We start from the raw sequence: 26,048 nt of genomic DNA, 5'->3' as shown, positions 1-26,048 counted from the left end.
TGGAGTCTGCTACATAAAGGTTTTGTTTGTTGTCAGCTGTTTCTTTCTATAAATCCAGAGCTGTGGATACAAGTCTTAAAACTTTTATAAAGCCTTTGGAATTATCTTGTCTTAGATGCTTTGTGAATCAGTGAGATTCCTCTAAGCTTTACATTTTAGAAACGGCTAAGGTGCTAAGACTGTCCAGAGAATCACAGCCATGCCAAATTTCTACTGTGCAACATGCCTGAAAGGAAGGGGAAGACTATAACAGTACTTGTGGTGTGTTTACAGGACTTAGTCTTATGAATAAGCTGTTTGGCAGTTTCGCCAACAAAATCCAAAGCATGGCTAGATGTAAATATTGTACTTCAGAGAACGTTCTCTCAAAAGTACTTTCTCTGTTCTCCAAAACCACTCCAGTTTGGCAAAATAGAAAAAAATAATTTCATATACTTCTCCAACTTCAGACTATAAATACAAAGTCATACAGAAGAGACTTCTCTACAGGAGTACAAAGTATATAAGCAAAATAGGATTTATATTGGCAAGGTAATTAAAATCCCAGCAAGCCAGGGGGCACCTGGGGTACTTGTCTCATAACAGTGACTTTGATGTAATGCCTCTAGAAATAAGAAATTCCCTCATCCCTGTAGGCTACAAACCTGCAATGAGGCTGTTTTGTCTCCTTTATGTACTAGTCCATATCTTCTTTCTTTGCAAACCAAATTTTATAGAAGTCTAAAATTATCAAATGTATGTGCAGGAATGACAGCGTAAATTACTTCAGTGTCATTTAATTTTATTTTTCTTCTGTCTCCTTTCTCTTGTGGAGCCTTTTGACTGCTTTGCCAGAGAAAGGTTTGTACAGAACGCCAGAAAACACAGAACATGGCTCTTGAATGAAAGCACTTCACAGACATTTGGAGTCGGGATTTTCAAAGAGGATGAGACCAGATTTTGATGCCTTCAGTACCCAGCAGCTCCTGTTGTGACATTAAGGGCAAAAACTTCAAAGGAGCTCTTATTCTGATTATTTCACAAGGGGCTTGAAATGTTTGGAGAATTTAGCCTTAATTAGGTAGTAGAACGAAAACTCATGGTGGAAACATAAATCTCATTGCATATTGAATAGTAGGTGATCTTATATGCATGATGGAGACTGCTGCTGGATAGCAGGAAACTGCTAATTGGCATTAAATGTTAATGGAATTAATTCTGCTTCTGTGGGTGCGTTTCTTGCAAAACCCCCTCTTGTACACCATCACTTTTCATTAGCCCAAACAGATAGGTCAGTCAATGAGCACCTGCAGTCATTTCCCTGCATCTAGCATGTTTTTGTTGATGCATCAAACGGCTTGGAAAAAGTAGACCACATTTGTTTGTTTTTTAAAGAAAAAAGGCACCTTGGCATACATGATTAGTGGTTACAAAAATGGGGGAGGTGGGTTTGGTGATGCCAAAAATCTGATGAACATATGAAGTCAGCTTAGCTGTCTGCATAAAATTTTTTAAGTATTGCCATTGAAAAAAGCACATGACAATTATTTAGATTTTTACATAGAAGTTTACTTGACTTGTCTTCAAAGAAGCCCTCATGTAGTTATTTCATTAAATACCAGGTAAGAGGGAATGCAGGAAGCCTTCACTTGGGAAAATAAATAAAAAATAAATTCAATTAGACTATCATGCAAGGATGGAGACAACTAATTTGAGTTAGGCCTTCCCAGTGGAGTAAACACATTCCTGAGAACCAGGTAATTAAATGCTGAATTTTTTGAGAAGCTTTCCCATTTTTCTGTCCTTTGCTGTGTCTGCTAGTGAAGTATAATTTCCATAAAAGTATTTTCTACTCAGGGTAACTTGTCAGATACAATCTCTGATTACTCCCTGATGTTTGAGAAGCTCATTGAGAATATTTAGTTTAAATTTTGAACAAATAAATCATTTTTCCGTTTTGTGATTGAATGACTGCAAAAATAATGGTGGGAAACCCTTTCTTTTACTCATCCAGGATGAATATTTAGAAAAAGTTGTTTGATATTTAACATAAAAATGGCAGGTTTTGCAAGTGCCCAGAGCATGTGCAGAAGGTAAATGCCAGAACTAAGGAAAAAGAAATAACATTTGAGTAAGAATGTGTGATGTCAGCTCTGGGCTAGACTTTTAACTTAGCTCCACTCTTGGCTTCTGGCTATCACAGGAGCTCTGACAATTTTTAGTATGGCCATGGCACTCCCAACAAGACATGAGGGAAAGTGTCCTCCCTGGCCTTCATGCCTTTGGCACCACGAAAGGTGTTGCTGCAGAGCTAATCTGGGTGCAGCTGCCTGGCGTGGAGCAGGAATATGAAATACAGATTACTGAAACACCTTAGCAGAGATACTCAGATCAAAGCCTCATTGTATTTCCCAAAACAATTTTATCTCATAATGCAAAAGCTTTGAAAAGTTATCCCCTTTCTTTTTATGTTGTTTACAAATATTTGGGATTTGATACAGAGCAATGACTGTGTGTGTGAGACAGATGTAACTACCCAACAAACCTCAAGATCATACTCTAGCTTTGGTTTACATTATTAACAAAGAATTTGTTAATGATGTCCTCAGTCCAGAAAAATCCTTAGTGCCTTTTTCAGGGACACTTAAGTATCTTTGTCTTCCAGGAAGCATCAGCACTAGGGCTAACGAGAAGCAGAATCATAGAGTCATTTAGGTTGGAAAAGACCTTTAAGATCATCGAGTCCAACAACAAACCTAACGCTGACAATTCCACCACTAAACCACATCCCAAGATGTCACATCCACACATCTTTTAAATATCTCCAGGTGACTCAACCACTTCCTGAGCAGCCTGTAGACAGATAAGACATTGTTACTCTTATTTTTCTCAAGCAAAAATTAACCCAGAACTTTCTCTTCTATACAGTGGACACACAGTAATTTTTCATCCTCAAAATGAAACTGGGGATTAAAGCCAGCATCCAACAAGAGCATTTTGTGTTCTTTGTTGTGCCAGGCAAGTGAGAACCGTAAACTCCTGAACGCTCTGAAGGGTTTGCTGGATGACTTCCGCTCGGAGCTGCGGGACGAGGAGCGGGAGCGCCAGGGGCTCCAGCAGCAGTATGCCCTGCACAAGGCAGCCTGGGAGGTGGAAGTCACTGAGCTCAAGTGTCGCCTCGAACAGGTAACCTGCCCTAAGTCCAACACCTGGGAAAAACAGCTGAGGGGCTTAATGAAATAGGAAATTTATGATAAACTGGAAAGGGACTTTATTTATTTATCCTGGTGTCTGAAATCCTTCACCTGACACCTGATCAAAGCTTTGCTGCCTGAGTTGCCTCTTGGATTTCCAGTTGTCCCAGTACAAGGACCCTTGCAGTGGGCGCTACATGAGGTAGGTGAGAACAAAGGAACTGAACTCTTGCTGTATTTTCTCAGCAGAGTTGGGTGATAATGCATCAGCTGTGGTAATGAGACATGTGGGTGTCTGTATTTATTGAAGAGAAAAATGTCTTGAGGTTGGCATGCTCGCAATTAGTTCATCGCTGTGCCTGTGAATGTAACAGCTGCAGTGTTTGATTTATAGCAGAGAAAAGAGTGATTCAACAACACTGAAGTGATAGATCAATATATTAACATTAAACCAGACATTCAAATCTACTGGTTAGTGATGGATGGCACCCCAATGAAGAGAGAGGTCTCACTACCTGCCTTGGGATACTGTTAGAAGTATTTGTATAAAACCTGCTGCCAGGTGCTTCAGTGTCATGTATGGCAGTTCACAGAAGATGTACTGTTTCTGAAGCAGCATGAAAACAAACAAGCAAAACCACACAAGAATTTATTTCCAAAGCTGATAGCATGAAAGGCTTATTTTACACATTGAAGAGGGGAGGGGGTGGAAGAATTAGTACATTCAGATCTTGAGAAAAATTGTAGAGCTTCTCTTCAGAAGGAAAATATAATAAAAATATTCACTGCTGAGGGTGGTACATTTAGAAGGATTTACTAAATTTTAGAGGCTCACTGTGACATACAGAGCTGAGATGTGGGCACTGCTTTTCCTGCCCAGGTATGTTGGGCTGCTTTCCCAGAATGGAGGAGGCAGCTTTCATCTTTAGCAGAGTCTTCTCCCAGAGGATTCAAATTCTTAGTTCTGCTGCTTCTTGGTGCACAAACATTTCCAAATGTATCACTTGAAAAAGGAAACAAAATCAGTTCCTGTTTTGACTCCTAAAATATCTTGGTGACAGATTTACCTTAAGCTGAGGTGGCAACAAAGAACAAAACTCAGAGAAAAGTCTGACCACAGAACTGCCAAGCTTTCCTGCTTTGCCTTTTCATGGGGAATAAACTTCCAGGCTGCCACTTTGACAGGTGTTTAACCAGGACACTGCTGCCTGCCACTTCTGCTCAGGGGTTTCCACTTCCTTCTGGGGCTTTTACCAGGCTCTTTGCTACCTCCACTGCTCTGGGGGCAATAATAAATAACATTTGGTAATTACTGGGCAATGGGTTTAGTTTTTATGTTTTTTCAAGCAAATGAAAATAATGAATTTGACCAATATTTAAGACATGAATTTCTCTTTCTTAGCCAATTCCCAACATTTCTTTTACAGTAAAAACAAGTCCAAGGCAGTAGGAAAAAAGCACAGCTTTAACCAAACAATAACTAAGTCTGCCAGGTTCATGTGTGTAGAAGGATCTTTGTGATGCCATTTTGTTATGTTGATGGGTGGTGATGAATTTCCCTCCCACCACAGATTTCATATAGAGCTGCCAACATCCTGGCAGGCCCACAGAGGATCAAGGTCTTTCTAGTCTCCACTGTTATCTTCACTGCTGCTGTTTTCCACCTTTTTTATGAACCAATGGGTCTATTGACAAAACCATTTTCCTTGAGAAAGTCAACTCCTAATTAATAGTAGCTGGCAATGGTTTTGCATTTTGATGCTTCAACTATCTCTGTATAGGAGAGAAAGAAAAAAAAGGGAAGGAAACTCCTCTGACATAAAACTGCTGCATATCAGAGGTGACAATGTACTGTCATCTGCTTTGGATTTAAAAAAATCTTGTCTGACAGAAATGCATATCCATGGGATTGTTTTTTTAAAATTGGAAATAATGAGATTTCTCCCAAATATGAAATTGTGATAATGCTGAGGCAACAAAGAGTCACTGTGATTTTCAGCCTCCAGCTCAGCAAGTGAAAAATCCCAGTATTATGGAACCTGTAAACTGAGAAAAGTTTGGAAGAAACAGGGGTTAGTGTTAGGGACCAAGCTCTGCCTAGGCTTTGAGAACTTGCATAAGGGCATGGGACCCATCAAGGACATGGGAGTCCTCACTAGGACTCTGACCAATAGTCCAGCTTCAGGATACCTGGGGGTGATATGATACAATACGATATAATACGATACGATACAATACGATATAATATAATATGATATGATATATATGATATATATATATATAATATAATATAATATATATAATATAATATAATATAATATAATATAATATAATATAATATAATATAATATAATATAATATAATATAATATAATATAATATATATAATATAATATAATAATATGTGGTACATAGGTGTGAGAAAGATGACATCATGTCAACTCTATTAAAATAGGATGCTGCTCTTTGAGAATTTTTTTTTTTGGTTGGCTATTCAGTCATTTGAAAGAAAACAACTGGACTCCGAAAATTAGTGGTGGAAAATGCTAGTGTTTTCCAGATTTCCCTGTCACTGCAAGTGGATGGCTGTAACAGGATGTTCACTGCAGCTCAGTACAATTTAAGTAACTCAAGCAATAATCTCTCAGTCAATTGTTTGGGGAGGTTGTTCCAGAGACTAGTAAGCATTCCTCCTGAATCCAGTCTGAAATTTCTTTGCTCAGAAAGTTTGGGTTTATTTTCCACATAGGGCAAGGTGAAGGTGTTGTCCTTTTCTCTTGCTAGAGGAATGTGTTTCCCAGCAGACCTGCTGCCTCTCATTTTTGAGGACAACATTAACTCCAGAGGCAGAAATGAGTTTTCACTGCTTTTCACTCCATTTCACCTGCAGAGCTAGGGGATGGAGATGTATCCCATTCTGAGTCACACGCACATCTACTGAGCTGTCAACGGAAGGTCAGATTCCAAGGATAAATTCTCCACTCACTTGAACTTACACTTTTTCCTCTGACAACAGTCCAGCACTGGCCTAGCTTGACCAGAGAAGCTGTGCCATCTCTGCACTTGGAGGTTTTTAGGATCCATCTGAACAGAGTCCTGTACAACCCATTCTGACCTCAGAGCATACCATGCTGGAAGCAGAGGGTCAGCTGGAGACTTTCTAACATCCCATGGAGCCTATGTTTTCCTATGAATCTGTTACATTGGGCTCTTCTGATCTGTTTAAGCTGACCCCTGATCATGAAATGAAGAAGGGAGGGAAAGTAGCATCAGATGACTGCCTTTGAAATCAGTTTAGACTCCAGAACCTCAGAGATGGGGGCGATGATCTTGGTGCATCTGCTGCTGCTGCTGACACCTTCTCTTCTGGGAAGGAAGGAGAGTCATGCAATAACACCACTGCTGAGGGTTGCTGTGGGATAAGTCTCTTCAGAAGATTAATTCACTCTCCTTAGGATTCAGGTGCACTGAGCAAGAGCACAAAAGCAGAGCAGTAGCTGAGGACATTGTCCTGGAAATTGTCTCAGAGGTTGGAGTTTATCTCCATGTTTCCTTCATTACTGGTACCTATATTCCCATCAGAAGGATCGTAACTGGTGCCTTAAGAGCATGAACTGGTGAAGCTTGAGAAGTTATTCCCTGTAGTTTTCACTGTCTTGATATTAAAACTTTTTCCACACTGAACATATTTGATCATTTATTGAGATCCTAAGATGTAAGAATTGCTGTTATTCTGTCATTACCTCTGTGAAGTTAGGTATATAACTCTAACCCATTGTCAGACACAGGTTTTTATTGCAGAAAGTTTAATATCCTAGTAACATTTGACTTTATTGCCAGCTGGAAGGGAAGAGTGATAACACCTCCGGAGAAACAGGTCTCAGTTTGGATGCAAAGGGAGCTTTTAAAAGGGAAAGAGAGGAGCACAAGAAGCTTCTGGCTGACAGTCACAGTGTGGTGATGGACCTGCGCTGGCAAATCCAGCACAGTGAGAAGAACTGGAACCGGGAAAAGGTGGAGCTCTTGGACAGGCTCGATAGAGACCGGCAAGAGTGGGACCGCCAAAAGAAGGAGCTGCTCAGGCGGATAGAGCAGGTAAGGATCTGTCAGGTGAGGAGTCAGCTGAGGTGAGCAGTGCCTGCCTGAAAGAATGAGGCCATTGTACCATTGCTACACTCAGGCCAAGTGTAGCATTAAGAAGCAGCACAGGAATGATTTTGCTTTCTCAGCTACATCAATATTTCTCATGTTACAAAACAATTTATATACATAAGGGAGTAAAAGGAAAATGCTCATAATCCCTATAAAAGACCACTTATGAGAAATCAACTCTAGGTTAGAGATCCTTTCCTCATTTCAATTACCCTGGACAAGCACAGTCACATTCTGTTTGAAAGCTTTAGTGCATCTCTGTGCTGAAACACTCAACCCACAGAATTATTCAAGGTTTGGTATACAGCTTCTTGCTGTACAAAGCTGTTCATCTGTGATTAGCCACCAAAGATGCAGCTGTTGCAACTACTCAGTCTCAAGTGAATTCTTTTTCTCTGGCAAGGGAGCACAGGGGTCAACATGAAGAGCCCTGACTGATAACAAACACAGTTATCAGTACTAAATATTCTGAAGAATATTGGTCACATGAATTTTGTGCAAACCTCTATTATTATTTGCAAACCTGGGAAATGCCTACCTATCCCCTTGTTTTCATGCTTATCTGTATTTTCATCTGCTTATTATTATTATAGACAAATGATGCCTAGTGAATTTATTATCAGACTGGAAGCTGCACAAAAAATGAAGTTTTATGAGGGAGAGTTAAAACACTGTTTTTGACCGAACATGTCAGCTCTCAGTCATGCATTCCAGGGAAGAGAAACAACTGAAGTTGGGTCCTCAATTTTCTGAATGCTTTCTATCCTTAGGACATCAGAAATGGAGCCACACCAGACTTGTGCGTGCTCTTTAGATGCATTATGCTTGAGCAGAGCACAGAGTGCCTTCACAGGTTTAAATCAATGAAAGCCTAGGGTAACTTCATGACCAATTTTTGAAAATTCATTGTCTGTGTCTCATGTTCCCATGTCAGGGCTGCAACAAGAAGTTAAAGAAAAGACACCAGGCTGGAAATATTATGAGTAGAAGACTAAACCTTGATTTCAGCTGTGGCTGTTAAACCCATAGAGAAGCACTTAGGAAAATCCCATGGTCATGTGGGTATTTCTAAAATCAATGCTAAAAGTGTAGATCTGAGTGGGGAGTATCAAACATGAAGACCAAGAAAGGTGATTTTTGAGTTCTAAATTTCAAAATATCAACAAGATATATTCTGGATTTTTTAAATCTCCTATATATCTGAGGGGTTTTGTTTGTACTTCATGCAGCTTTTTGAGCTATCCCTTATAATTCAACACAGTAGTGCGTCTCCTAAGATAAAACCATCAGAACCTGTGAGCCTTAAAACATAGCTCATCATACAAAATTTGCAGGGTTCAGTGGCAGAAGCTGCTTATTTAGTTCTTCATGGCTTGACAGGGCTGTTTCTAACTGTTGGGTTGTAGTGGCCAAACTACCTCCTATGGATTCTTCATGCACAATGGGAACTAAATAACCCTCAGAAAATTTTCCAATATACTAAGGATGTAGGCAGAAACTTTTCTTTGAAGAGTCACCGGTACCTCTTTGGATGTTTATTTTCCTGTTCTTATAAATTGTGGATATAATTGTTAGATATATCTTTAACAGCTTGCGGATTTAACCAGGTTAAAGACTGCTTTTTCCATTCCCTGAGAATGGGGCACATTGAAGGAAGCCACAGATAAATAAATCCCTGTTAATGTTACCTAGCTTTTAATTCTCTTAAAACCTGACATAACCTCTCAGTGTCATCTTGGGAGAGCCTACAGAATAGCTCTTAGCTAGCACTGGAACTGATTCCTTTTGTTATGTTTCTGAAGCCTCTGGGCTTTAACTATATATTTACTGTGCCAACAGAGTTGTACACACAATTGGCAATGAATAGGAGAAATAAAAAGTATTATATCAAGCTAATTTCAGAGGACTAGATGACCAGAAATAGCATTTGAAATCTTGGCTACCTGCCTACAAAACTTCATAACTCCATCTTTGCTTATAATCAAACATTTCCCTGTGTGACAGGAAGCTTCCAAATATTTGCAAGCTTTTAGTTGAATATCCTCTCAGATTGCAGTCGTGCCCTACTTTATATGGAAACAATTAGTATATCTCTGAAGTCCTAGTCCCCAGGGTTTTGATGTGTGTATTCCATGTATGGCAATACACAGAGGATGAGGAGACTACACCCTGTGTATGTTTGAAACAAAGTCTAAGAGATAGCAGAAGCATGTGTGCCAAATTTCATTCTAGTGCTTTATTCCAGTCTGCTTTCACACAGCTCCTGAATAATACATGTATGATAGAAGGGGGAAGCCACACCAATGTATAAAATATATAAAATACTTTCTGTGGATGATGATGGGAATACTGCTGGCATAGAAAAAACATGATGACCTACTTTCTTCAGAGCTCACAGTTGTTGTTTTTTCTTTTTAAGTACTCTGTCACTTCATCTTCCCTTAGAGAATCTCTCTTCCCTGTGCTCCTGAAGCTAATTGTGCACAGAGCACACTGACAAATATTTAAACCCACAAGATCACCTGTATGAAAAGTTGCATATTTAAAGGTATAAACACATAGGGATTCAAAATTATTAGTCATTCTTGAAAACTTAGGGCAGTGTTTGTCACTTTAATTCTCCTGTCAGCTCTCTGAGGTTCAGAGAGTAAGGCAGTATTGATACTGCTCTCTCACAAAGATTTCCAGAACATTGTCCTTATAGGATACCTAAAACTCTGAAGAGCTGCAATTGGAGCTACATATAAAGAAAGCATGTAATTACTATTTTTCCTTCCTTTGAATCTGACCCATATGCTCAAGAATGGCCTCTAGGATCTCTTGATATATACCTTCCAGACCCTGCCTTTATAGGGCACCTCCTTTTAATAAAACTGTTTCAGATTTTGTATATCGTGAGCAAAACACTGAAGGTGCATTTCCTTTTTTGTAGACTTGAATAAAGAAAAAATCTCACTGTTTTCAGCCCAAGTGTAAGTTTAATCATTTGGGACCTAAAATAGTTTGGTCTAAATTAAGCAGTACAATGTCTGTTTATTTTTCCAAACACAAGCAACAAGACAAATATGTTTTGTAGGTTCTCAGTTTCCAGGGCCCTAGTGAATGACTTGCATTTTCAGTTTATTGTCACTAATCTTAACATGCTGCCTAGCAAAACATCAGGGCTGTTATCAGATTCCTGCATCATTTACCATATTTGAAATTATCACTTACTTCGTCCATCCTGTTGTATTGTTAAAAGAGGAGTTGATCACATAATCTAATTTTAATATTGGCAATTTCACTAATGGTTCACCCTCTCTTCACCAGTTTTTGAAAAGTGGAGCTTTAGTGTCCCTTCTATAAATACAAATTTTCTTTGAACATGTTCTGCATGCCTAATTCATCCCTTTGACAATGCTCTTCTGTACAAATACTCAACTTTACAGCCATGCTTTCAGCCAGGCCATTTATAAAACAAAGCTTTTGTTTTTTGTTAAGCATAATTTTCCACCTCTGGAAACAAGTGATATACATAAAAGCACAATCTTTGTGTTGCTGGCCAGAAGAAAAATGTGTTTGTTTTGATGAGAAGGCAATTCGCTCCTCCTTCCATCAGCTTCTACTTGTACTGCTATCAAGATTGCTTTTAAATAACAGTCTGTGTTGATTTGTTTTTTAAAAAACAGATTACAGACGGATGCATTATTTTGTATATACATATATACTCAGTGTGTATATATGTATACATATATATGTAAATAAGCAAATCTGTACATATACACATTTAGTCACTCAAAGTCCCTTGAGTAATAGCATCAAAGTTCTAGAAGTCTCCCTCTGTGGAACGACCAGTAGAGCAAGGCCAGTGTCCCTTGGAGGCGCGCCCCTGGGGCAGGGTGAGTTGGCATTGGGTGCCTTGCTCCTGGGGCAGGGTGAGTTCTGCCAAATGCCACACACTGCAGAGGTAATTGCTGCTCCTTTTAATCTGCCTTCCCCAGCTTCAGAAAGAAGCGAGCCCACGGAGAGGAAATGGTTTGCTGTGCGACCAGAACGAGAGCGGCCATCGGCCGTTCGCGCCCCAGGGGAATCTCCGTGTGCCTCGGTCCATGGGGTCCAGGTCCTACTCTGACTCCGACACCATCCAGTTTGACGAGCGGGCGCTGTCCAAGCTGAAGGAGAGTGACCGGTGCAGCGCCACGGAAAACCTCTTTCTGGAATCACTGTCCCTCGACTCCCCCGACGAACCCGATGAGCATCGCTCTCGGCAGCTGGAGCGGGAGAAATTCTTGACTGGACTAACAGAAGTATGAGCTCTTCTGCATTTTACCATGCTGTCATGTTATCTCTTCAGTCAGAATCAGCTTCCCTGCTGTAGGAAGTGAGATGTTGTGTCACAGGCACTGCTTGCAGTTACCCAGTAGTGAATTTGGTATGAACAAGTTTTCATTCCTTGTTATGAGCTGATTTAGACCAGTGTCAGTCACCTGAGAATCTGGGAGCCAGCCTGAAGTCCCAGTGATTACTGCATCTTGTGGCCATTCATATTATGTATGAGAACTACATTTGACACAACATATTGGCTTAGAAGGTCTTAAATATTTTCCAGTTCTAAGTAGATACATATTTATGAAGAAACATGGGCTTTACTTTGTTAGTAAAGCAGTAAGTGCTGTGGAGAGGCATTTCTGATTGTTCCACCATGGTTGCCTTCTAAGCAGATCAGCATGAGTAAGTGAGATGAGATGTTAAAAAAAATCAAGTTTTCATCAACAAAGTACCTATCTTGAAGTCACACCATAAAGCTATATAGATATAAAACACAGCACTAAAAGATGACAGTGGAAAATGGTGAATGAAGGCTGTGTTCTCCACCATGGCAGGTTTATTTTCATCACTTCCAGGTCTTCACAGTTTTTACATTGTTTCTGAAGGAAACCAAACCTCCCTGTCCCCAAATATTGGTACAAAACTAAAGGATTGAGAAATCAAGTTCTTTGAGAGGAAGAGAAAAAAGGATTAAGAGAGGCAAGAAATGTGACTGCTTGTTTACATAGCTGTAGGTAGCTGCGTGTTCCAGTTAGATTTTCTTCCTTCAGTGCCATAAGTGTATTGCTGGTATTGGTATGGGATTCCATATTTATTATTTCTTAGCTTTTTTTTTAAAGATGTCCAAGTGCTCAGCAAAGAATGTTGGTAACACTATCAGGGAACTAAGTTTTGTGGTTAGATTTGATTGCTATTCCATTCCTTCAAATTCAGTGTGATTTTCAGAGAAAATCTCTCTTCCCTTTCAGATATTGCCACCATTAACAAAAGGGTGGGCAGCAAAATTGGTGATATTTGCATAGCTTCTTTCCTTCAAAGCATGTTTTGGGGAAACCTGGGCAAAGTAATTTTCCCTCAGAGGGTTTGCTGAAGTGAGACTGAGTGGAGTTTAATGAGCTGATTGGAGCTTAACTGAGGATGCACAGAGGCAATTGCAGCTTGCTGACTCTACCTTTCACTATATTTTCTTTTTGGTACTAACTGCAGTAGAAGTCAATCCAGCCCTCACTCTGATTATGCATTCAGTTAGGTCAGATTTACTCTACAGTAACTCCACTGAAGCTGCCGACGTTATTCCAGAATTATACAAGTGAATGCAAGGAGGATCAGTTTACTACTATTTTTTTCCCTGGCCTGGGATAAATACCAGAAAGGTATTTGCTGAGTTAAGCAGTGCTGTTTTTAAGCAGTCCCAATTTGAAATACACTTTTGGTAATGTTCTTGATTTCATGAGGTCAAATAAAATATGTATGGTACCAATACTCTTTTTTCCCCCAGTCCTATTTTGCATTCCCTGCAGTTTACTAGAAATGTAAGTAAACAGTTAGAATGACTGTAGAGCGAAATACTTCAGAAGTAGCTATTTAAACCCCAACTCATTATGGGAATTGTCACAGGGAAATAACTGCTATAAACACATCTTAATGCTGTTAGCAAACTGTAGGTATTCCATCTATGAAACAAGCAAGTCTTCCCACATATTTAGCATATCAAGCTTTAGGAATTTCAACTGGTGCCACTTGTTGGTTCCCAGAAAACATATAATGAAATATTATGTCAAAGAAACTCAGTATATCTTTTTATTTCAGCACAGCTAGGCCTCTAGCATAGAGTAGATTACCTCTACAGAAAAAAGTCACTCAAAAATATATAGTCCAAAACAATATATTGTGGAAAAATATGCCTTTTTGGCCTACATGTATTTGTGATTGCTTGGGAATATAAAGTTCAAGGCTGTTGTAGATTTGGCATATAGGCTTTACCTGTGCAGTGTGTTATCCTGATGGGATTGCCCACTCTCCCGCCTATGTACAAAGTGAAGAATATTCCCACTGGTACTTTAAGAATCTATATCAGAGAGAAAATCAGACACTTTTTAGAGACAAACATACCTGGTGCAACTAATGAGAAGTGAATGACAAAATACCCATAAGCTAATGCCACCAACATCTTTAGAAATAACTTATCCTACTTGTTTCTGTTTTCATTCAGGAGGAAGAAACACACAAAGGAAATCTTCAAAGGTGAGTAAAACTTACAAGGGAAAGCCCAGCAAATACTCAACTGCTGGAGCTGTAACTCTCTACACTGCCACAGGCCCAGGACTTAGCCACACCACCTCCTAAACAGCCTGCAAGCCAGATTAATGGATTCACCCAGGGATTAATTTGTCTCATTATGCTTCTGTTCTACTCTGATTAACGTGGGCCACATTCAGGTCATGCACAAAGATCAAACTCTATGAAAGTGCGTGAAGCTGCAGCTTACAAGGAAATCTATCCCTGCTTTAGCAAGCAGTGCAGTACACACTGCAGACATCAATATATAGAGGAAAAGACTTGGTCCTGAGGACCTGATATGCTGCTACATGTCAGGCATATTTTGCTTTGGACTGGTTCTGGTCTTATCCCATGGGTTGAATACCCACCTAACTCTAGGATGCATTAGTTGTGTTTCTGGAGAGCATCTTCCAGCTCATTTTCATCCCAAAGGAACGAAACCTGTGCTCTCTAGATTGCCCTCTTGATGCAAACTAGAGCATCTGGACTAGGAGATCCCTTTGGAAACCATACTCACCTAACAGAGTAGAATCCCTAGCAGAGACATACCCAAACTGCAGCTGGAGCTCTTGATTAAAAACTCACTGTGTGACTTGGCTGTATCCTCTGGATCACTGATCCATGAAAACCACTGCTTGCCGACTTCTCATCCAGCTTGAATTAATTTACTGAACCAACTCTGATAACTACACTCATTTACATTTTTATTTAGTCCCATTCAAAAATTTTAATTTTTTTCTTTTCTTTAAACAAAGCAGTAGGATAACTCATCTGAATGCTTGTGTTTTGTACAAATTAGTGAAATGAAGGAGAGCAAAGAATTCAGCATTATCACTTAGAGATTGCCTTTGGTTAAATTTCAGCATGAGATCAACTCACCAAACTAGTTCAATGTAGCAGCATTTCTACTGGGTATCTCATATCACTGCACACCAGCTGTGCAGCCTGGGCAGTCTCAGGAGTGGGGGTGGACTTGATCGTTTCCCAGCAGGTCAGAAATATTCTGCACTTGCTTTGAAAAGTGTGCCTCATATTGTCACACTCACTCATTTCCTGTGATGGTATAATTCTGAAATGCATCCTACTGCTCCACAATACAGATATTTGCCAAGCAGTAATCCATGAGAAAGCAGTAAATTAAGAGCCTCTAGTAAAGCATTTAGTACTTTTAATGGCTCATTACAGATGTTTGTGTTCACAACTATTTCAAAGATAATGAAAGTGGACTTAAATGAAAGAAAGGCTAAAGAAGGAAAACTAGGAAAATTTTTTTCACGTACAGGGTACTTGGGCACTGGAATAGGCTCCCCAAGGAACTGGTCATGGTATCAAGCCTGCCAGAGTTCAGGAAGTGTGTGCATGAATTCAGGAATTCTCTCAGGCACATGGTAACATTTTTGAGGTATCCTGTGCAGGGCCAAGAGTTGGATTTGGATGATCCTTGTGGATCCCTTCCAACTCAGGACAGTCTATTATTTGATGATTGGAGTGGTTTTATATGTAAGAAGGTAATGAAATTTGGGTTTCCAGAGTTTGCTGCTGAAAACAAGTTACTCTATGAAAATTTCCAGGCTCATGAGTGACTTTCTTGTGTTCCTCTCTCCAGGGCAATGTCTGTTTCTTCCATGTCCGAATTTCAGCGCCTCATGGATATATCTCCATTTCTACCAGAAAAAAATTTGCCTTCAACTGGCAGCAAAGATGATATAACCCCTCCCTTGTCTCCTGATGATCTGAAATACATTGAGGAGTTCAACAAAAACTGGGATTACAATAACACTAGGAGCCATGGTGGGGCAACTGAGAAGCCTGCAGAGGGCTGGGCAGAAAGGACAGAGATTGGAAAAGCTGGGAATGATCCCCTTCAGATCCATTCCAGGCATCCTCATGGTACCTCACCACCAGTGTCACTATGACCACCAACACCATGACCAGCCCGGAGCACTGCCAGAAGCAGCCAACGAGGAGTCACAGTGTAACTGACAAAATGGGAGTTCGGGTGTTTCACAGCCCACCGGTTGTCCGTAGGTTTGATAACTCAGTGATAGCTGGCAGTGAAGGGAAAAGCCAGGCTGAGCCAGACTTCCTGTTTTCTGTGACCAAAGCGATGGGGAACGTCACTGAGACAAAAGGTGCTTCCTCAGACATGTTTGGAAGGTGGTCTTGCGACCTGGCCAAACATCATAAAGATTTTCTGGAGAATGGTCTTCATCCCATTGAACGTCCTATTTGCACTACAGTGGGCTTTGCCTCACCCTTGCACAGCTTGGAGATGTCCAAGAACATGAGTGATGACATGAAGGAGGTGGCTTTCTCTGTGCGGAACGCAATACGCTCCAACTCCACAGAGCCCCAGTTCAAGGACACAGCGTGCCAAACCAACGGCATGAGAACGACCGGGACACAGACCACCCAGACCATCAGCGTCGGCCTGCAGACAGAAACCCTGCGCAGTATCACCAGCAGTCCACACAAGTGTCTGACACCAAAGGGGGGGTCCACGCCTGTCTCTTCGCCATCCAGAAGCCTAAGAAGTAGGCAGGTGACCCCCGTCATTGAAAAGGTCCAGGCTAAGTTTGAACGCACATGCTGCTCCCCCAAATACGGCTCTCCAAAGCTGCAAAGAAAAGTCCTTCCCAAATCAGACCAGCCAAATAACCGGACTTTGCCCGGCACACCTCAGAAAGGATTCAGTGAGTCTGCTTGGGCTCGATCAACTACCACACGGGAGAGTCCTGTCCACACCACTATCAACGATGGCCTGTCCAGTTTATTCAACATCATTGACCATAGCCCCATCTTTCATGAGACCTTCCAAAAATGCCCCAGATCTGGCAACCGGTCCAGGTCAGCAGAACCCAGACCAGAGCTGGGCACGTTGCAGGAGCCATGTACAAATGCCCGTGGCAGATCACCCAGTCCTCTCCGGCTGGGGACAGAGACACAAAAGGAAGAAGGAGCTGAGGTGACAAGTATTAGGCAGGACTTATCTGCTCCTCCAGGGTACACACTCGCAGAAAATGCTGCCAGGATCTTGAATAAGAAACTTTTGGAGCATGCCTTAAAGGAAGAGAGAAGGCTATCTTCACACAGCCCACCAAATCTTAGCAATGACAACAGCACAGGAGAAATTGTCAAAGTAGATCCAGGGTCCATAGAGGTAATGAGTTTGTTTGTTTTTCCTCCTATAGCTAAGTGCACTCTTCTTTGAGCAAATGTATTATGAGATCTCTTGCAGTCCTAGTGAGTATTTACAGTGAATATCCTAGTCCTGTCCTGGTACCACAAGCAATTTCCAGTCATGAAACTTTGGATTAGTCACTGACGAATGCATGAAGGAATTGAATTTCTATCCTGGTAGCTTATTTGGCTTGAAAGCATCAGAAGAGTTTTTTCCTTTATGGGATAAAAAATGGTTCTTCCCTGAATGGCTGGGATAAGGGTTTTCTGTCACAAAATGCACCATATGTTGCAGATGCTCTAGGGACACTAGGTTTGAGTTAATTTTTATGCTGGATGGAAAGGTAGATTCTTTCTCCTATACAAGAATGAGTCTTAACAAGTTTGTGTGAAAAATAGTCTCTACAATACCCTGGAGCAAAACTTCAGGGCCTTCAGCATATCTTTTCTGAATGTATCTGATTAAGTTCGGCCCAGGTCTGTGAATGTGATTGAATGGCATGGTGTTTGGTACTGACTGCTGCTGCCTCACAAAAATAACAAAAAGCAAAAAATACACATATAATCAGCTAATCTAGACACATATCTATTTAGTGTTTAAGAACTCCTTGCCGATATTTTGTCATCAACAGTGTAACACTCATCATCTGTCTAAGCAAATGTGTCCAGATGTTGGCGGTCAGGCTAAGGTGCAACAGCAATCAACAAAAAAAGAAGGTGTAATGATGGATGAAAGCTTTAATTTACCAGTAATTAAACCTTGTGTTTCTGGTGAACCTTTGAGAGCACTTGAGAGTTTTAACTCCTCAGCAGCCTAGAAAAGCTGAATTATGCTCAGCTCTTACATGCATATGTTGCCTTTCGGTACAGCCATGGAAAGGGGTGTGTAGTGCTGGGTGGTAACAGTGTCCAGGGCAGAGGTAAGTGCTCCTCATCCTCTTTGCCCTGTGCTGCCCCTTTAGCATCCTGGTCTTGTGGTGAGCCCTGGCTCCAGGGAAGCACCTCCTTGAGCCCTGCACACCCCATACATCCACCTTGCCTTCACTGGGCAGACTCTTACTACCCCTGCCTCAGATACCTCAAAAGGGAAGATTCAAACCCTGTTTTCTAACTCTACATTTGGTGTGAAGGATTTCTGGGGACCTGAGCACTGAAACCTTTGGTCTGCAGTTCACCTTGCCCTAGTGGATGGTACTCAATGTACAGTCATTTCCCTGTTTGTAGGCTCTGCTCAGAGGATGTGGGGTTTTTGCCTAACAGACAATCCAAACCTAAAGATACATTCCCTATGTGCAGTTTAAGATATTAACAGGGAAGGTTTTGCATGTAAAAAAAGAAAAGGAACCACATGCACATTATAAATATAGTGAGTGAAAATGGTCTTAGTGCACAAACCTCAGAGTGAATAAAGGTGGGAAGCAACCTCATTTATTTGACTTTTTCCAGCTATCTCTGAATTTCGCCCTTAGTTTGAAATACTGGGAATTCACTACTGGTCCTTATTAGGAAGTGTGTTGAACTCTGAAGTTCCATTCAGCTTTGCCTTCAAGGTATCCCTGGAAACTCTTGATTTTCTCCTGTATCTTTTAACTGTCCCAGTAAATTTCAAATATAATTAGATGGATGTCATCCCACATCATCACAAATTGCTGTTGGCAAAACACAAACTAGTGGCAGTACCCGAGTTTGATGCACAGAGAAATTTGGGTCAATGCTATTTAGCAAAAACTCATTGACCATCAAACTGGCAGAAAATTGCTCCTTTTAGTGAACTTTCAGTATCTTTTGCCAAATTTTTTGAGTTATGAACCCTAGAGCTAAGACTACTTTCTCCTTGCAACTCCTACATGGCTGTGATGACTGTAGTCTAGATGCACAGGTTTTGTCCTTTGGCTGGTCCTGGCATTTCTCAGGAATGTGGATTGAAAAGGAAACTGGTGGGCATTCACACAATGAGCTTAGCTTTGCCTAAGTGAGGTGGTGCTCTGGAGGATGTACTCAAGGGAAGCGTGGGTTTGGTGCTGAAAAAACCGCCCACAAATAAGTTTAGACTCTGCAGGTGCCTTGAATTATTTGTGGATTATCCTGACCACACAAATTACACTTTGTACAAATTCCACTTAGCACATTTTGTACAAAGCTAGACACAGCTGTTCAGGGAATTAGGATCTTGAAGGAGGCAGGTTTATGCTTGGGGCAGCACTGACACAATGCTTCCATCCTCCTGTAGATCTCTGCTCTGCTTCCCTCTCACCTGTTGGTTTCTGGCCAGTCAAGTGCCCTTCTTACCACCAAATGCCTTCTGGGTTCTGCAGCCATGGCATATTAATGACTTCTAAACTTGCATGCAGCACCTGTTGGTGACTTTTCCTTAATTTGAGCTTCCGAGTTGTTTAGTTACATAATTTCCTTCTATATTCCTGCTGCAAATATGAAATCTAGTTCATATATTTAACTATTTATGTAGATGTGCATGTGTGAGTGTATATGCATACAGAGTAGCAATAACTTTGTGTTTTCCAACTTGCCCAGAGCTGCTTACAAGCAAATTCATATCCACATAGTGTGGCCTACTAGTGTCTTATCCCTAAACCCCTATCTTACTTGCATATCATAGGATTTATACATCTTACTATTAAAAATGCAGATTAGCATTACCTAACTAACAACCTAAGAGCTTTACAAACATTTTGCTTTTATGACTGGCAAGGGTGTAGATCATGGAGGTTACACAACAGTCCTGGACTGGGACTCATTTCTGGAGACAGTCGGACTCATTTCTGGAGGTAACACTGTGAAAGGACCATCCAACAGACCCACAATGAGAGAACAGGTGCTGCATCCTCTGCTGGCCAGGGCAAAGCAATTGCCACAGGTTTGCCGCTGAACCATTCAGCATGGGAGGGGGAATGTTGGAAATCAGGGAAGGTGTTGTCAAAGTTAAAGGGCTTTTGGTTAAGCCTGAGTTTCCCATCCAGCATTGCTGTTGAAGAGAAACAAGGTAAAGAGTTTTCACGAAACCTGAGCAATGTAAGTGCAAGCAACAAAAAATAACAGTAGTTTTCTTGTTTGATAATGATTTTCTAAGCAGAAACTCTCCCTTGAAATCAAATTAAGGGAAAAAAATACAGCTTTATTCCTCTCATAGTAATTTGGTTTTTCCCCAGCCCAAACCAAGGTTGACAAAGGATAACAGATATCTTTCTCTGCTGAGTAGAAATGTTTGGTTTGTTTATTGCTATGTCCACTTCTGAAAATGTGCTAGGATTGTAAAAGGTTGTTTGTTTGCTTCCTTCCTTTCTAAGCCTTTTTCTGCTAGTAGCTTATCTTTTATTTTTGGTTATTAGTTTCCCTGTGATAACACTGGTAACATGATCTGAATGAAGTAGTAACATCGAGAGACTTCTTCCTTGCTGACGTGCAATCTTCACTTTCAAAAAAAATAATCAATTAAAACAGTTCTTTCCAACCTACTTGCTTTCTTTTTCTTTTCTGTCTGTTCTGTCCAGAACCAAACTGTCTTATTAACTGCCCCCTGGGGACTCTAACCCTGCCTGCCTCACTGCTGTAAGTCCTTTCTACCTTGTTTCCAGAGCTTTCCGAAAGCGGTCATTCTTGAACATGTGGGTTAACAGAGGGCAATAAATGACCACAACTCCAGAGGTATCAGCACGCACCCGACATCCCTGTGGGGTCCTTCATATGTGACAGTCAGGAAGAGCCCAGGATAGGAGCTCATCTGCTGTTCCTGCAGCAGCACAGGCTGTGAAGAGGCCATGCTTAGGTCAAAATTTGTGCTGTTGGGGTTTTTTTGCTGAGCTTTTAAAAATTGGCAAAATTTAAGACCGACACAAAGGTATGCAAAAAAGTTGAGGAGGGATTCAGATTTATGACAAACATTTTTTTCTTTTCTTTACCCTTATTTTTTTGACGAATGCACAGCACTGTGCAGGGCTTCTGGCTGCTCCAGAACGCCTTCCCTCCAGCTCTGGCTCCAGCAGCAGGTGGAGAGGGCTGGGAAGAGGGCTTCAGCACCAGCCTGGGGCTAAAGACTAAACTCACCCTTGCTCATTAAGCAGATTTGAGCCCAGTTCTGTCCAGTGGCTGTGGTTGCACGTAGATGGAAGACACTGTGCAGACGTAAACTGTGACCATCCATTCTGCCTCAGATAAAAGAGAAAACTATTTTATTTCTTTATTAATAGCCATGGTGGCTGACAGCCTGTTTTAGGAGATAGCTAGAAACTGAAGCTGAAATAATCTTTCCCATTTTCACTGTTCAGGCTAAGAAGTGCTGCCTGTCCACCCACACCCCCGAGCAACTACCAAACTAAATTACCCACAGGTTATTTGTTTTTTTAAAAAACATTTCTAGCTATGACAGCTACATGAAGTAAGGGAGGAGGGGTTTTCACAAACCATTCTGCAGAGTTTCCTTGTCATGGCTGGATTTCCATGCTGCAGGTGTGGGTGACTGACTCAGCAGCGAGCACTTTGTAAGATAATGCTGCCAGTCACTTTTGGCCCTGGAGCAATATCCATCACCAGCACAGCCTTGTGTGGTGCTGGACATGTGTACCTCACAGATAAGATGAGCTTAACCCTGCTGTTTGGTAAAAGCTGACCAGCATCTGCGGGCTTGTTGGAGAAAGGCTTTTGAACTTGGAGGCAGCAGTAGAAATAAATTTTGTTATCGCTGTGCTAACTCTGATTTACTGCTCTGAAACTAGGATAAAGCAGCCAGGAGCAATCAGCACTATAAAGATATAATTTTAAGCCTCCTTTTTGAAAGAGGCTAAGACAAAACCCGCAAATCTCATAGCCTCAATTCAATGTGCTGTGCTGCCTGTGACTGTTGCTGCACAGATGGATTTCTCTTAACAAATCTGAGTCTAGTGGCAGCTTTCACAGACCATATGCTGCCCCAGGCACAATGGGATAGGGTGAAGTAAGGACACACAGTCAATCTTTTTGTTAGCACCAATTTATACTCCAGCCTTGCTGCTATTTTAGCAAGGGTTGTGAAGTTCACGGCACAGAGATGGGCAGGGGGTGAGGATGCAGAGGGGGGGTGCAGGCTGAGGTGCTCTGAGAGTGCCAAGGGCAGCTGGTCACAGCTCTTCCTCAAGCACTGGCATGCAGCTGTAGATCACCCACTGGCTGCATGCTGCCCAAAAGCACCTGGGTTGCCCCTTCACTGACACATCCCCGAGTCAGACAATGCACTCTCTCCAAAACAGGTGTCAACAGCTCATTTCTCGTACCTCAGCTCTACGTCTTCAAAATTGGTCTTTCTGTCCTATGACATTCGTGTTTGGTCTTCCACTGCAATTGAGAAGTTCAATGTCGTATCACCTTGTTTGTTCACTGTCAATCACATCATGTTACCTACTCCAATGTTCTCCACCCTTAGTCACTATTCTCCATGTGAAACAGTGTGCTGAATCCTGGCCTCCCTGCTGCCTTGGTATCCCTGAGGCTTACCATGCCAGAGCTTTTCTTTGCATTGTATCTTTCTCTCTCTTCATTTATCACTAGTTTGCATTCATAGTTTTTTATTGAACTCTCCATTACATTCCAGTGACTGCTGCTTGGTGTACACATTGCTAGAGGTTGGCAAACTGCTCTGATTTGCTCTTATAAATTGCAAAATACACACTGAAATTCAGAAGGTTGTCTTTAACCCTATGAGAAGACAGACTTGCTTTCACAGTCACTCATCTTGATGTAGGGAACATTCAGAGCAAGGCAAGAAGAGCAGCTGTATTTTGAGCAAAGTCCATGAATATTAGAGGCATTACCAACTTAGTGCCAGGGTAAAAAAAATTACAACTGTGGATTGTTTCTAATTGCAAAGGCAAGCTAACCAAGCCAGAACAAGTGGAAACTTGGTGAAGGAATAAAATTTCCAATTTCTTCCATTTCTGTGAATGTTGCCTTTAACATACAGTACCTCTGAATCCTGTAATTCAGGCTTCAGCAGCTGGTAGTTAGAAGCTGTGTTCCAGAAAATGAAATCTGTAGGTAAGCCTCATCTTTAACCCAGCTGGAGATCATAACCACCCTGTAGTCATTATTCTGTGCTAAGAAGTCTCCTGCATTTCATTCTGAATTCTGAAGGAGGAAAAAAGGAGACAAGGGTTGATTTTTCACCCCTCTTGCAGATGCCAAGCCTGGCCTTTTTATGCCAGGTCAGCACTTAAGGTGTTGAATAGTGGATTTTCCTGAATTATTATGCAAATGTACTTTTCAGCCCTTCTCTTTCTAGCATGAGAAGAAATAGCAATTGGAAGTTTGTCAGCTAATCCAACTCACCCTCTTTTTCACTGTCTCCTTACCTGTTCCATAAGCCATGGACACACATGGACACACCTGGAGGCAACACACAGCCAGGTGTTCGCTGCTCGCTTTTGCCCCGTGCCATGACGCGCTTAGCTTTAGTCCTATGGTTTTGTTTCTTAATTCCCCGCGCATCCCGACGGTCCCCAATGCCGGTCACTAACTGCTGTTTTGCTCTCTTGGCTGCCAAGGAACTGCCTTGTTCTGCACTAGCCCCGTCCCTCCAACCCTGCTTCTCCCGGCCAGAGAGACCAGCGAAGCGGCGCCCACCGTCACGATGGGCCTCACATTCCCCTACTGCCTCACAGTCACAGTCCACCGGAGACCTGACGTCCTCAGAGGAGCGAGGAAGCAAGGAGGTGCTGGCAGAGACCCCCAGCCAGGGAGGCGAGCCGGCCTGACCCTGCACGGGAGCAGGGCGGGCCACCACTCGCCTCCGCCAGGTCGCCCGCCAGCCGTCTCTGCCACCAAGGAGAGAGGTCCGCTTGGAGAGGTCAAAGAATGTTCTCAGACACAGCTGCTGAATGTCCGACCTGCGAAACAGAGGTGTTTCTAGAATGAAACAGTTAATGTGCCTGTAATAACTTAATTTTTTTCATAGCTGAGAAAACTATTTTTGTCTCCATCTTTTCTACATACAGTATATTAACAAAAACGAACAAAAAAATAAAAGGGTTAAAATGATATAAAGTAAGATTTAAAGTAAAATGTAAATTAAGTTTTAAGGGAATTTGAATACGTGCTCGCGCTCTCTCCAAATACTGACTGCCTTTTGGTTATATTTGCACTGTTACGTTTTCAGTTTTGGTTTTGGGTATTTTGGGTTGTGTTTTTTTTTAAATTTCATGTAAAACTAGGGTCTTAAGTTAATTTTATTCTATTTTAATGTCAGTGTTATCGGTTTTTAAAGGTAAGGTTCTTAAAGATGCTTCAACTGTCTGAAGCGATACCTTTTAAGTAGTGAAGAAAGCCATTAAGCTCGTTCACTAGACTTGTAATTAATTGAGATGGAGGGGAATACAGGTAAACACAAGTAAATGTGTAAAAAAAAAAAAAAAGAAAAGAATGCCTCAGAAAGTCTTACAGAGTTAGCTGTAAAATACACCTACAATACTTGACTTGCATGCCTCTGGGTCCTCGCACTTTAGTGCATGTACATACTGCTACTGTACCATCACATAAATGTGAGTCAATCTGTTTCACTGTAATATTGTTGTGAATTTACCTGTACTGTACTTTTATTGTTGGTATTCTTGCATTGACTATACAAAAAAAGAGTTTTTAAATTATTGTTAGCAGTTCAACTGGCTATGTACAGCGTTTACTGAGAACTTCCTTCGTTTTGGAAAAACCATGGAAATCTCTGGGCATACTAAATTGTAACTGGTCTTGTTTAAGAGTCTGTTGGAGACCATGTGAAGTGGAAATAAAACCCTCAGTATTTACAAGCTGCTCGAGTGCTTCATAATGTTTTTTTTATGATGGTACTTCCCAGGTTCATTTAACAGGGGGAAATAAAAGCCCCCAAACTCTTATTTTATTCATAAAGGAAGAAAAAAGTTCCTTATATGAAATAAATCACAGCAAAATAAAAAATTATGTTGTGCTCCACAGACTGCTGTGGACACTGCATCAGACCGTGGGAAAGTTTCTGAATTTCCTCCCTGACCTCCACAGAACATCTACTCGCACAGATTGTACCACTTATCTTCTCTGAGGTCCTATGGCTTGTTATTTTCTCATTCGTGGGAGTGAAAACCAGCCAGCTAAATGGAACACCAGAAATACGACATGTCCAGTATTAATCTAAGCTTATGTACCATCTGCATTACACATAGAGACCAATAAACAGGGCTTTTGTTAAACTGAAGGTTAACAATGACAAGTAAATGCAGCCAAGAATTCACACATCTGAGAGGTGGAAACCTCTCAAGCTACTTTGCCTAGGACCATCTGTTTGGCCACATGCTTTCTCTGGAGCCCCAGAACTGCTCTGACTAGTTATCCCATTGCTGAACTGGCTCATTCCTGTTCTGTTCCCTTAGCTGAGGTTTTCTGAGGCTCATTTGTTGAAGAGCACCATCTGGGCTCCCTAGAAGCCTTCCTGGTAAGCTCTGTCAAGAAATAAGCCCTTCACATCCCGTCCTGCTGTGTCAGGGCTTTCTAGGAAGTTTAATTCAGCTGTTGGATAAGAACAAACTCCCTATCTCCCAAATCACAGCCAATTAGGTCTGATTTCTCCCATATCAGGTCAAGCTGTGGCTTTTGACCCGGGGTCAAAATGTGCAGCTGTGGGTCATCATTACAAAAATGGCCACTTACGAAATGTACAGTGACAGAACAGTACTGTTCTCTAATGGCTCTCTGGTGCCACAGTCAGAGCAAGGGATGTCCAGTGCCAGTGCAGAGCAGCAAGAGCATGTTAGTGATGGCTGCCTTCCAGCTGTCTCAAAGCTCACCACTAACCTTTCCCATGAGTTAAGTATAATCCCCAAGTCTAAATGCCTAAAATTGTCCGTGGTGGCCACCCTGTTTGCTTGAAAATTTTCCTCCTGCAACACATTGCTGATTGTGCACTAATTTTGGTTTGGGAGTGGAAGGAGCAGCAATAAGTATT

General features: G+C 41.4%; 1 protein-coding gene across 1 annotated transcript in view; it reads left to right on the top strand.

The window, feature by feature from the left end:
- The window catches only part of LOC116996268 (microtubule cross-linking factor 1-like), a 33,810-nt gene extending 8,931 nt beyond the window's left edge, over positions 1-24,879 (top strand). Inside the window, 7 exon segments of the mRNA XM_033059678.2 lie at positions 2,998-3,165; positions 7,013-7,267; positions 11,305-11,610; positions 13,845-13,876; positions 15,519-15,772; positions 15,775-17,072; positions 23,623-24,879. Of these exon segments, the coding sequence (XP_032915569.1) occupies positions 2,998-3,165; positions 7,013-7,267; positions 11,305-11,610; positions 13,845-13,876; positions 15,519-15,772; positions 15,775-17,072; positions 23,623-23,832 (2,523 nt within the window). The 3' untranslated portion in view covers positions 23,833-24,879.
- The last annotated feature ends 1,169 nt before the right edge of the window (positions 24,880-26,048 follow it).

This window comes from Catharus ustulatus, chromosome 1 (genome assembly GCF_009819885.2).
Source record: "Catharus ustulatus isolate bCatUst1 chromosome 1, bCatUst1.pri.v2, whole genome shotgun sequence".
NCBI lineage: Eukaryota > Metazoa > Chordata > Aves > Passeriformes > Turdidae > Catharus > Catharus ustulatus.
The sequence above is the reverse complement of the archived record's forward strand: the minus strand, read 5'-3'. Positions and strand labels throughout refer to the sequence as shown.